General features: G+C 40.6%; 1 protein-coding gene across 2 annotated transcripts in view; it reads left to right on the top strand.

Annotated features, from left to right (window-relative positions):
- The first annotated feature begins 6,231 nt into the window (after positions 1 to 6,231).
- Positions 6,232 to 14,118, top strand: part of LOC122539423 (neuronal vesicle trafficking-associated protein 1-like) — a 66,717-nt gene continuing 58,830 nt past the window's right edge. The window contains exons 1-2 of one of the 2 annotated variants that reach the window (XM_043674247.2): positions 6,232 to 6,472; positions 7,188 to 7,364. In XM_043674247.2, coding sequence (XP_043530182.1) covers positions 7,236 to 7,364 — 129 coding nt within the window. In that variant the 5' untranslated portion in view covers positions 6,232 to 6,472; positions 7,188 to 7,235. Of the gene's footprint in view, positions 6,592 to 7,187; positions 7,365 to 14,118 lie in introns of both variants that reach the window. The other variant, XM_043674248.2, reaches the window with a different exon arrangement.

The raw sequence follows: 14,118 nt of genomic DNA on the forward strand, positions 1-14,118 counted from the left end.
GTGGCAGGTGGAGTTTAATTCAGATAAATGCGAGGTGCTGCATTTTGGGAAAGCAAATCTTAGCAGGACCTATACATTTAATGGTAAGGTCCTAGGGAGTGTTGCTGAACAAAGAGACCTTGGAGTGCAGGTTCATAGCTCCTTGAAAGTGGAGCCGCAGGTAGATAGGATAGTGAAGAAGGTATTTGGTATGCTTTCCTTTACTGCTTTCAGAGTATTGAGTACAGGAGTTGGGAGGTCATGTTGTGGCTGTACAGGACATTGGTTAGGCCACTGTTAGAATATTGTGTGCAATTCTGGTCTCCTTCCTATCGGAAAGATGTTGCCAAACTTGAAAGGGTTCAGAAAAGATTTACAAGGATGTTGCCAGGGTTGGAGGATCTGAGCTACCAGGAGAGGCTGAACAGGCTGGGGCTGTTTTCCCTGGAGCGTCGGAGGCTGAGGGGTTACCTAAAAGAGGTTTACAAAATTATGAGGGGCATGGATAGGATAAATAGACGAAGTCTTTTCGCTGGGGTCGGGGAGTCCAGAACTAGAGGGCATAGGTTTAGGGTGAGAGGGGAAAGATATAAAAGAGACCTAAGGGGCAACTTTTTCATGCAGAGGTGGTATGTGTATGGAATGAGCTGCCAGAGGATGTGGTGGAGGCTGGTACAATTGCAACATTTGGATGGGTACATGAAGAGGAAGGGTTTGGAGGGATAGGGGCCGGTTGCTGGCAGGTGGGACTAGATTGGGTTGGGATATCTGGTCGGCATGGACGGGTTGGACCGAAGGGTCTGTTTCCATGCTGTACATCTCTATGACTCTAAACCTTATGAGTACTACTTGTAGCATACTTCTGGGAATCCTCATCTAACCATAATTGCAGGTACGCATGGCTCATGTCCAGCTTTGTGAAGGACAGTACCGCTCCCTCCACCCCATACCAGCTTGTGTACAAGTCCTCTAATGTGAGGGATTGGGTATTTATCCAGCTACAAGAAGCAGTTTATCGTTCATTTAAAATCCACACAAAGACAAACTGACCTGTTGGGTTTCACAATCAGTATAACCGGTGCTGCCCATTTGATAATTTCTTCACTTTCCTTCCTCCTGATTTCTGCTTCTACTTTTCCATAAAAGGCAACTAGATTGGCTGGGCTTTGCAGAATTGTGGAATTGCTTCCAGGTCAACGTGCAAGCTTTGGCTCCTTTGATAGCTCCTTGACCTCCCTGAAAAACGTATAGGTAGTTAATGGGGACTTCATTTAGGCAGCCATTTTCAAATTGAAAAATGTTGAACCAATCAAGGTGAGGCTTTCTCAACCAATTTCGCTCCATTAGGCTTGGGCCTGAGTCTTTTACTACAATCAGTAGTAAGGTGCTTCTCATATGAGATTGGAACTGAAGTTGTACTCTTAATCTATAAAAGTGTCCTGGTATAGGTTCTCAGTCTAGCACACATCTTATGCAAACTTAAAGGTTGGAGTCAAGAGTGAATTTTGGCAAAGACTGATACAGCCGCGCCAGTATCAACCTCCATTAGAACTGGGTGACCATTTAACCAGATACTTATTTTGATTGGTTCTGATTTGGATGTTGCTAAGCAATTTAACTGTTCCAAACCAGATGTAGTGAGCCTCCCAGGGTTTGCACTTCCTGGCTACCAGCCTGAGTTCTCTTACTCAATTCAGGCCCAGTAGGATTCTTTTGCTGTCTCAAGTCCACATAATAGCTGCAACTACAATGGCTTGTTGGCCCCTTTCCTGCAAAATGTTAACCATTTGACTGAGGCTTAGCTTTGTTTTGGGGTTTTGTTGTGGGCTGACTTAGAGTCTCTCTGTTCAGGATATGTCCTGAGTGTGAGGCTGAGCAATCATCTTCACTCAAGTGGTGTTCCCCAAACTCAGTCAGCCTGGCGACGGTGTCCACTTCCATCGGAATATTCTGTAGCTCACATGCTCCACACAGATTCCCTACAGTGTGGAAACAAGCCCTTCAGCCCAACCAGTCCACACTGGCCCTCCAAAGAGTAACCTACCCAGACCCATTTCCCTCTGACTAATGCACCTAGCACTATGGGCAATTTACCATGGCCAATTCACCTAACCTGCACATCTTTGGACTGTGGGAGGAAACTGGAGCACCCGGAGGAAACCCACGCAGACACGGGGAGAATGTGCAAACTCCACACAGACAGTCACCTGAGGCTGGAATCAAACCTGGGACCCTGGTGCTGTGAGGCAGCAGTGCTAACCACTGAGCCACTGTGTCGCCATTGCCGCATTTTCCAGTGGGAAAGCTAGTTGTTGTGGCTGTTTGAATTCCAGTTAGGCTTCAGCCAGTAGGCACTTCTTCATGGTTACATCATTAATTCCACATACCAAATGGTGCCTCAGCACCTCATTAAGGGTTAAACCAAAGTCAAATGCCTCTGCCAGTCATCTTAACTTAATCTAAAATCCTGACACAGATTCCTCTGATTTTCGAACTGCCGGGTAAAACTGATAGCATTTCAAAATTAGAGGAGGCTTGGGGTCATAATATTCCTTAACTAAATCAGTCAATTTTTGAAAGGCTTTAATTTCTGGTGCTTCAGAGCAAGTTAGGCATCTAACAAACAAAAAAGCTGTGGATCCACAAGCTGTCAGAAGAATTACTTATTCCTTTTCATCTGCTCCAATGTTATTTGCCAAGAAAAATAATATATTCATTCCATATAATGAGCTCAGTCTTCGACGGCAGGATCAGTCAAGTCAAGCTTGCCAAATAATGGCATTTTGCCAGAAATGCTTACCCCAACTCAAAGATGACTGTTGCAAACAAATTTCTTCAGGAGCATTCTTTTTTCTCTTGTCACCATTGAAATAACTCCAAATGGCCAGTATCCCTTTGCTAAGTCAGCCCGTCCTTACTCGTGTATAGTATTTAACAGTGGTTCAGCTTCTTCCGAGCCAGCTCTCAGAGTGAACAGAAATGCTGACACTCCTTTTTTTTTCCTTTTTTTGTCCCTTTTTCCCTTCATCCGCACTACTGCCTAACAGCAGTAATGCTTATTTTTCCCCAGCACCCACGTTGTGTGTGTGCAGGTGTCGGACACAGTGAGAAATAACAAGTGCGTAAACATTTATTTATATTCCACCACCAGAAAAAAAGAAACATGCGAGTGGCCAGTGACAAGCAGTGCTCTTCTTGAGGGAGAGCAATGCTGAGTGATCAAAAGGTGAAGGGGAGGGCAGGGTTTAAATCAAAATAGAGTTGCAAGGGGGAAATAAAACACTCTACTCCCTTCGGTGCACACCTCTCCCTGAAAGTCTCAAGGGCATTGGTGGACACCGCATGCTCCTTGTCCAGGGACACCTGGGTTCTGAGACACTCCTGTTTATTTTTTTTCTTTTTTTCTCACTGATCCAGCTCCCTCAGAGGCAGCTTTCAGAGTGAACAGAACTTCTGACACTTTTTTTGTATTTTTCTTTTCTTTACCAGCTCCCTCAGAGCCATTTCTGAGTGAAAGAACCCCTGACATCCTGTTTGTTTTTTTTTGTTCAGTTTTCCCCCCAAACTACTGCCTGACAGCAATAATGCTTATTTTTCCCAGCACTCACGTCGTGTGTGTGCAGGTTTCGGACACAGTGAAAAACAACAAGTATGTAAATCTTTATTTATATTCCACCACCAGAAAGAAAGGAAACACTCGAATGGCCAGTGACAAGCAGTGCCCTTTTCAAAGGGCAATGCTGCACGATCAAACAGTGAAGGGGAGGGCAGGGATTAAATCAAAACAGAGTTGGAGGGGGAAATAAAGCACTCCACTCCCTGTGGTGCCCACCTTTCCCTGAAAATCTCGAGAGTATTGGTGGACACCATGTGCTCCTTCTCCAGAGACACATGGGCTCTGAGACACTCCTGTTTATTATTTTCTTTTTTTTTCTTCTTTTTTTAAAAGAGTGTCTGACACTCTGATTTTTATACTCAGGCATGGCATAACACATCTTCAGGTAAGTTATGACTTGAACTGAGACCTCCTACCCCAGAGGTAGGGACACGATCATGGTGCAATAAAGCCTTTCAATGATGAAATTTCCAGTAGTCACAGACTGAAATTGAACCAAACCAACAATAGAATGAGGCAAAGAACTGTGGATGCTGGAAATCAAACAAAAGACAGAAATTGCTGGAACAAAAATCAGCAGTTCTGGCAGCATTTGTGGCTTGCAGAAAGAGTTAATGTTTTGGGTCCAGTGATCTTTCTTCTGAAGAAAGGTCACTGGACTCAGAACATTAATTCTGATTACTCTCCACAAATGCTGCCAGACCAGCGGAGTTTCTCAAGCAATTTCTGTTTTATTAACCCAAGGCTAACATCTTACCACTTAGCCACCATGCCTCCCTCTGCATTTAATACATACCTTAAAACTTATATTTTTAACAAAGCTTTTGGTCAACTGCTGTAATATTTCCTTATGTGATTTAAAGTCAAATTTTGCTTTATAATTTTTCTGCAAAATGTCTTGGACATCACAGAATCATTGTGGTGCAGAAAAAGCCCACTGTGTCTGCACCATTTATCTTATCATTTTGATTAGATTAGATTAGATTCCCTACAGTATGGAAACAGGCCCTTTGGCCTAACAAGTCCACACCGACTCTCCAAAGAGTAACCCACCCAGACCCATTTCCCTCTGACTAATGCACCTAACACTATGGACACTATCTCTCTGCTCTTGCACTCGGTGCCCAAATTAATGCAGTTAGAAAACCATATGCTTTATTAACATGTCTCCCTCCTTGTCCCATCACCTTTAATTATCTTTGTACATATACATCAATGTTATGCTATTCCTGCACACCGTTGAGAATACAGGTCGTTTTTTTGGTCACACGAATTTGACGAATTCGGGACTCTGTTTCTAAAGTGCGAACTTCTAAAACGTGTGTTGGCTGTAATTTGATTACTTTAACCACTGTTAAAGCGTGATTTTTCTGTAATGTGGGGTTGCACAGATTTATAGTAGAGCTACCAGTAGTACTCTTTCTTTTGCACCTGTCTTTTCATATACTTCTGATTAAAGTGCATCATATCACACTTCTCCACCTTAAACTTTACCTATCACCTGTAGGCTCATTCTACCAACTTAATTTTTTAAAATTTCCATTCTGTCCTCCTCACAATTTACAGCTCTTCTATATTTTGTGTCCATAAGACCGTAAGAAATAGGAACAAGAGTAGGCCATTCGGTCCCTAAAGCCTGCTCCACCATTCAATAGGATCATGACTGATCTGGCCGTCTTCATGTCCACTTTCTTGCCTTTTCCCTGTAACCCCATCGATCAAGATACTATTTCAGCTTTAAATATACATAGGGCCACTTCTCACATAATGTGGCATGAAGTTCCAAAGACTCGCCACCTTCTTGAGAGAGGAAATTCCTTCTCATCTCAGCCTTATATTGGCTCCCCTTTATATTTAGACTATGCCCTCTGGTTATAGACTCTCCCATGAGGTGAAATATCCTCTCAGCATCTACCCCGTCAAACCCCTTAAGAATCCTATGTTTCAATGAGGTCACCTCACATTCTGCTAAACTCGAGTTAGTAGACACCCAAGCTATTTAACCTTTGCTCATAAGACAATCCCTCCATACCAGGGATCATCCGAGTGAACCATTTCTGAATTGCTTCCAATGAAACAATATATTCCTTTAAATAAGGGGAACACAGCTGCTCAGAGTACTCCTGTACAGTTATCATCTGCAGACTTTGAAACTGTCCCCCGCACACCATAATCAAGATTATTAGCAAAAATCAGAAGAAGCCAGGGTCCCAATAGGGCAACCAGAAACCTTCCAACAATCAGAAAAGTGCTAATATTTAATGGATACCACTATTAGTTTTGCCCTTGCACACAAGGGGATCAATCAGAGGAAATGGTGGAGGCTGGTACAATTGCAACATTTAAAAGGCATCTGTATGGGTATATGAATAGGAAGGGTTTGAAGGGGTACGGGCCGGGTGCTGGCAGGTGGGAGTAGATTGGGTTGAGATATCTGGTCGGCATGGACGAGTTGGACCGAAGGGTCTGTACATCTCTATGATTCTAATTGAAAGCCACCGTTCAACGTGAGAAATGGGACATATCAGCAACCTTCTCAAAAATAAAAGGTGCTTTTCCACACACCTACCCCTTCCCTGTTTTGATGCAGTCTGGATGCAGCAGGAAGACGGTCTGATGTCCCTTTAAAGGTGGGACGTCCTGTTGTTTACAAGGCTCGGTGCCGCGGCTGCGTCACCACAGACGAGGCTTGAAAATGAAAACATTTTCCAAACTCGATCAATGACTTTTTACTGCATCCGATGAAGCGCTTCTTGAGCTGCCTTCTTTATTTCCGCCATTTTTCTATCTGAGCCAGGGCGACATTTCCTCGGAGACAACGATCAAAGAACATTATTCTTTTGTTGGTTGGGGAAAATAACATACGTATATAATCAGGTAAATTTTTACTGCAGTTTATTCCTCGGTATAATTCCAGGAGAGCAGAGTTTGCAAATTTGCTTCTTGTGTATCGACAGCAAGAGGAGATATTGTCTTTTGCAAAGTGGCGTTGTCTGGTGAGATTGTTTTACTTTATCTGCATCAAATTGATTCCCAAGCCTTTTTTTTTTGTTTGTCGATTTCTTTTGTAAAAGGATACATTGAATTCATTCATTCATTCGAATATTTTGACTGACATGATACGCGTTCGACATTTCCTCGCGTGCATGTTTCAGAAACGATAGTCATCAGATCGTGTACAGCTTTCTTTTTTTGGGGTTAAAAAATGAAATAAATACACCCCGGGTTTGCACAATTCATTGTTGGTGCGCAGCTTTACAGTGCGTCAAGGTAATTTTTTTTCATGCAGTAATTGCTGAGGGCTTGTGGCATTTATCTAATGTTGTTCCATGGTTGCAATGGTGTGAAAAAATACAATTTAAATAATGTGTAACCTCGCCTTTAGCGTTTTTCTACCTCCCAACGACCTCAAATGTGCAAAATCAAAAATAGGGAGGGGGAAGACAAGAAATATTAATCTACATATATCATTAGGGATCTCCTGAGTATTGCGCTGCAACTGAGTTCTGATAGAAGATTGCTCCTTCTCAAAAGCCCCTCCCGCTTCATTGCTTTTCTCTCCCTCTCTCTTTCTCTTTCGTTTCTCTCCCAGCTTCTGAATAGAGGAAGCCCCTCCAGTGATTGCCGGTTCTCTGCAGCCATGGTGAAGTTAGGGAACAATTTGACCGAGAAGAGCAATGGGAAGGCTGCAGCCACAGATGGCTTCGATACCATCCCTCTCATCACGCCACTCGACGTCAACCAGCTCCAGTTCCCAGCTCCAGACAAGGTAAAAGCACCAGGAAAACAAAAGGCTGACACACATACAGTGTGTGCTGGTAAAGGGGGAGGGGAGGGGTGGGCACCTGTAAAATAAGAAAACTGTTTAATTAATTCGGTCACCCTCCCCTTCCCATTATTAGCCAGAAAGGCAAAGAGGGGAAAACGGGGTTCTGGAAGCAAAAGAAAATGCACTGCTGGACGCTGGAAATATGAAATAGAACAGAAAATACTGGAAACACTGCAGATCCGACAGTATCTGTGTGTATGTGTGTGAGAGACTGAGTTAACATCTCTTTTCTGGCCGTGGGTCAGGTCCACTTTTGAGGATACAGGATCAGGCTTTATCTTTCATGGAAAGAAGAATGACCACTAACTTAAAATACCAGGAAAATTCATTTTTCCAGTAGTATTTATAGGATGTCAAGCAGTGCTGAAGCATGGGGGCTAAAAAAAAACTACTTGTTATTCTCATTAATGTTAATGCAATCAAAATACATCATTGCCCCATGAATTTTCCTGCTGAATCTTGATTTACTGCTTTGGACCAGAAACTGTTAAAGGGATATGAGATTTTATAAAAATAAAATGCTACTGGAAATATGAAATAAAAACGAAGTACTGGAGAAACTCAGTAGTTTAGCAGCATGTAGGAAGAGAAAAAGATTTAATGTTTTGAGTTTAGTTTGACTTTCTCCTTTTGGAACTGAAGGGATGAAGAGTCATAGAGGCCTATAACACGTAAAAAGGCTCTTTGGCCCATTGATTCTGTGCTGATCAAAAACTAATGCCTAACTGTTCTGATCCAATCTTCCAGCACACACCACATAGTCTTGATTTGATTTGGAATTGCAAGTGCCTATTTAAATACTTACTAAATGTTTGAAGATTCCTGCCCTTACCACCCTTATAGGCAATAAGTTCCAGGTTCCCACTACCACCAATACCACCATCTGGGTGAACTGGTTTCTCCTGCCCCTATATCACCTAATCATTGATTTCCCCCACCAAGATAAAAAATTCCTTCCTGTCTATCCTATTTGTGCCTCATAATTTTCTTCATCTCAATCATGTCTCTTTTCACTCCATCCCATCCCATCCCATCCCATTCCATCTCCTGTGCTCCAGTCTAAGCATGACAACTATCAAGAGAGATTGCAATATCGAGTCACACTGGATTTAAAAGTTACTTTGTTTCTGTCTCCCTAGGTGCTGCCAGACCTACTGAGCTTCTCCAGCATTTTGTGTTTTTATGAATTTTGGAAGCCAAGTAGACTGTGTTCTGAATATTAAAGTTATGGTGTTGTAGTATTGTGCACTATGGATGGTATTACAGTTTATATTGTAAATCATTACAAGCTTTGGGAGGTTGCGTCACTATCCAAAGTGAATTGCGTAACAAAAATTAAAAGTGAACCAAAAAAAATATCAAGTGCAAAAAAGCTGATATTTTTGACCTTGAGAAATGTTAGCCTGTTCCTAAAAAAAAGTCTAGTGGCTGGCAACTTACAGAACCTTTAAAAATCAATTAGCTGCTAATTGGTCTACTTAGACTAATTCATTACATGCAGTCCTTCAGCAGAGGCAACCAGTTTATCAGGTATAATCACAACAGCCTTTGACTATGGCGGAGCAACGTTATGGGAGATCAGCCAGCTGTAATGCATTTTCCAATTTATATATTGAATCATTTGAAGTAGTTATGTAGCAGACATACGGCATGGGGATTATCCTGTATAATGCCGTAATCTGCAGAGAATATTGAGATTTCTGACCATATTGATGAAAATAGCAGATAAATGTAGCTTGAAGGAAGCTGTACAATTGATGAAAAAGATAAGTTTGTGTGCTGTTACTTTGACCATCTATTTCATCAATTCGTTTTTAAACTCTTGTTGTTCAAGAATCCCTGAGATGCTTTGTGTTCTCTGTGGCTGCTTTAAAGATCTCTTCAACCATGGAGTAGGCACCCCAGGGCTTGACTTAGTGAGCTGCCAATCTTCATCACAGGAATTTGCTTCCCACAGGGGAGGTGGTGTGTTGAAGTTGGGGTTGGGGGTTGTGACGGGGTAATATCAGATGAGCAATTCCGGATTCAAAGGCTGTTATTGTTGTGACTGGTCCAGAGTCACACTGGCACAGGACTGGGATTGTACCATCTGCCTGTGCTGTCAGCTTCAGCTGCTGTGCTTTCAAGGCAGAAAATAGGCAGTGCCAAGAGGAATAAATCTGCTGATTTCTCTTTTGACTCCTGCAATGTGTATGTAATATAAAAATGGGACACTGATCACAATTCTAGTGTACCACTTAAATATTTATATCACACTTCAAAACACAGGAACTATCCAGGAATACAAATGACATAAGTCCAAATGTCTACAGTCTCAAATTTAATACCTGTATTGCCCATCCCAAGTTTACTTAACAACTATTGGACATTCTGGCCTTAAAAGTAATACAAATTCATCTTAACCTCCATATTTTAAAAAAAAATCCTGGAAGGTAACCATTTTGCAATCTACTTTATATGGCTTATTTCTGCTGTCCTTATAGATATTATCATTTGACTTATCACAAGATATGCCATGGGACATCCAACTGCACATATCTTGATTTGTTGAATTTAGTATTCCTGGTGCGCTTCAGGCAGAGCTCCCTAGACATTGTATGAAACGTTGACTAGGCGCTGGTAGACACTTCTTTTAAGGAAAACGAGAAAGAAAAGTGGTCATTATGTGCTGCTTTTCTTTTCTGACCTTGAGATAACCTGGTCTTTCTGAAAAGAAATTAGCCAAACAATCAGCAATCTATAACTTCCAATTGTAATTAGCTTCCATTTAACCTTAGAATTTACCACTTTCGGTCATTTTGCCAAACTGTGACCTTAAAAAGAAAAGGCTGATTGAAGGGGGAGGTGATGACAAAATAGTATTGTTGCTGGATTAATCATCCAGAGAACAAGGTAATACTTTGGGGATCTAGGTTTGAATCGCACTATGGATGATGGTGAAATTTGAATTTTAAAAGAACTGGAATTAGAAGTTTAATGATTATCATGAAATCATTGACTCTTGTTGTAAAAGCTCCTCTTGTTTACTCATGTAAAGACAGATTTCATTGGATGACTTGGTCTGGCCTACATGTGCCTCCAGACCCACTGCAGTATGGATGATTCTTAAATGAGAATATGGATTGTGCTGTTGGGAACAATCCTGTCCATACTGGCCATCTTGCCAACTAGATTCAAATTATCTAAATTCCTGTGGTAACATACACTTTTACACACGTTGTAGCCTGGAGCATTGGACAGTGATGGTAGAAGCTCCAATGCCTTTCTATCACATGCTGACCAGGAATCTCTCCCATTCTTACGACCTGCAGTTGATGTATATTGAAAGGATTTGCAAGTTGATATTCAACCTGTTTGGCAACATGTTATCAAAGTTTGGAGAGGTATATTGATTTTTGGCTTTAGCTATAGAGTCATGGAATCATAGAGCTGTACAGCATGGAAACAGACCCTTTAGTCTAATTCGTCTATGCCGACCAGGTATCCTAAAATAATCTAGTCCCATTTGCCAGCATTTGGAACATATCCCTCTAAACCCTTGCTATTTGACCACCCTTCCAGATGCCTTTTAAATATTGTAATTGTACCAGCCTTCACCGCTCCCTTGGCAGCTCATTCCATACACTCATCACTCTCTGTGTGAAAAAATTGCCCTTGGGTCCTTTTTAAATCTTTCCCCCTCACCTTAAACTTATGCCCTCTAGTTTTGGACTCTCTGCTACCCCAGGAAAAAGACCTTGTCTATTTACCCAATCCATGCTCCTCATGATTTTATAAACGTCTATAAGATCACCCTTAGCCTATGACGCTTCAGGGAAAACAACCCCAGCTTATTCAGCCTCTCCCTTTAGGTCAAATCCTCCAACCCTGGCAACATCTTTGTAACTCTTTTCTGAAATCCTTTCCAGTTTTGCAACATCCTTTTTTTTTTAAACAAAGGAGACAAGAATTGCATGCAGTATTCCAAAAGTGGCCTAACTAATGACCTGTACTACCATAACATGACCTTCCAACTATTACACTCCATGCACTGACCAATAAAGGCAAGCATGCTAAACACCTTAACTACCATCTATGTGGGACTCCACTTTAAAGGAACTATGAACCTTCACTCCAAGGTCTCTTTGTTTATCACTACTCCCCAGGACCTTACCATTAAGTGTACAAGTCCTGCCTTGATTTTGCTTTCCAAATGCAACACCTCCCATTTATCTAAATTAAATTCCATCTGCCACTAGTCAGCCCGTTGGCCGATCTGATCGAGTTCCCATTATACTCTGAGGTAACATTCTTTGCTGTCCACTACATATCTAATTTTGGTGTCATCTGCAAACTTACTAACTGTACCTCCTATGTTCTTATCCAAATCATTTATATAAATGATGAAAAGCAGTGGACCCATCACCAATCCTTCTGTCAAGGTGGTTTTTTTTTTAAGGTCATTTCAAATAGCATGTAACTTAAGCTAAATAGCTACTTGTGGAGTTAATTGTTGAAGTTTTACAAAATTTAAATTTTTATGATGGACAGATGGTTATGTCTCAGTGGAGAAGAAAAGATTCATACCAGAAGAAGGGTAGTTTAGTTTGTGGGTGTGGTCAGGTTATCTGAGTTGGAAAAAAGTCTTCAGGCTACTAGAGCTGGAAAGATGTCTTAAATACTTTTAGCACTTCAAGTAGACAGTGCTTTTTTTAAAAGTTCAACTTTGAGGAGTCAGTGAGTTAGTTAGAGTCAGTGTATCTCAGGGCAAGATAGTAATGGAAGGAATAATGTTTTGTGAATGTGAAGAAATTCTTTCAAATTTGTTATTTGAATAGAAAATTCAGATAGAAAAAGTGCATCACTGTAGTTGTCAGTAAACGATGCTGTTGTAATAAAGGGTTACATTTTGCTGTTTGAGATGAGATCTTTTCAAATTTTTAAATATACTTCTGTGCAATAAACTAACGTTCTTTTGTTCAAAGTATATTTGGTTTGATTTATTATTGGATTCTAGATTAGAGTGGTGCTGGAAAAGCACTTAAGTGGAGGTTTACTAAAGCTCCTCGGATGCTGCCTGAACTGCTGTGCTTTTCCAGCACCACTCTAATCTAGAATTCAGTTTCCAGCACCTGCAATCATTGTTTTTACCTAGTTGATTTATTATTGTCACTTGTACTGAGGCACTGTGAATAGTTTAGTTTTGCACGTAGTACAGGCAGGTCATACCATACAAAGATCATAGGGTGATAGAACAGAGTGAGGATTACAAAATTATGTCTGCACAGAAGGTGCACAAAAAGCAAGATCAACAATAGATTTGAAATTTGAGAGGTCCGTTCAGAAGTCTAATAACAATGGGGAAGAAGCTGTTCTTGGTAAGTGTGTTTATGTTTATTTATTTATAGACTTATGTGAAAATGTTCAGTAACTGCCGTTGCTTACATATTGGGAAAAAAATCCTTAGGATTTATCAAGCTGGGTTTCACTTGAAAATCGGACTTTTCTAGTATTACCACGAGCTGGCTTCATAACACGTCATCTTGACTAACAATTTCTGGAGTGGGTTTTAAATCCTGAGCTTCTGGCTTAGAGGCAGGGGTACTACTACTGCATCACAGTTTTCTCTTTGGTTGTCATTACATCACTTCAAATAAATGTTGTTGTTGACTGTTAAATTAGCTCAGGCAGGAATTTAATTCAAATAAATTAACCAGTACAGGAAAATAGCACACAGAGGAAATGAAGTGGTTTTTGTCCATCTGGGTCTTCTCATTGAGAATAATGTATTGATTTTCTAGTGGCACAGATGATGATAACAATAGTAGCTATAAGCCCCAGGTCATGTTTGAAAGATAGTCTTGCTGTCTTGCAGAGGTCACTGAGATTATGGAATAGTCCATGGCCAAATACCTTATTCCATCTAACTCAGAATGTGCTATGGTGAGTGATTTAAGAGTAAAAGTTTAAGAAATAAATATTTCGTTATTATGTTTTTATGTAAGAACAAAGGACTTGATGAGACTGTCTTAATTGGAGAGAAAATCAGAACAACATCAGCTTTTCTAATTTAAATATTAGGTGCTACATTTGTTAAATATAGTTGATTTGGAATACATGATAATTGTATCCCTCTAGTAATGAAGTTATCTGTTTTGAATTCATATTTCGCATATGCAAGTAGATTTTTAGGTGGTCAAGTTGTTGTGGTTGTTGTTGTTGTCATCTAACACTTGAGGTATGAGGAGAGAATTTAAAATTTCTTTATACTATCAGAAATGGAGGTTTCATCTTCGTCAAGGGTAAACTGATGTTATTTGACTTCTGGTCTTCTCAACAGTGTTAGTGTTGAATTGAGCAGGTATCTGAAACTTGGATCATCCTAGAAATGACTGCACTGAAACATCTCTGTTAAATATGCCAGTCAGCGTTTGTTTCTTGCTTATTCATGTGATATTTTGTACATTCTTTTCTTTTCAGTGGTTTCACACCAGTGGAGCTAATGGAATGTGAGCTGATTGTCTTATTTTAGTTCACAATTTTAAAACTAGAGGACAATGATAAGCGGAAGTAATTTTAACACTTAAGTGGAGGTTTACTAAAGTCTATTCCACATCTTTTCCTATTCATATTTGAAAGCCATTTCATAAAGCTGGTGGTACTTATTATATCTTCTGGATTATTAATTACCTTTGATATGGCACATCGGTAGCTG

The sequence above is a fragment of the Chiloscyllium plagiosum genome, unplaced genomic scaffold, assembly GCF_037043375.1.
Source record: "Chiloscyllium plagiosum isolate Xiang-an unplaced genomic scaffold, Cpla_swu_hap1 HiC_scaffold_36, whole genome shotgun sequence".
NCBI lineage: Eukaryota > Metazoa > Chordata > Chondrichthyes > Orectolobiformes > Hemiscylliidae > Chiloscyllium > Chiloscyllium plagiosum.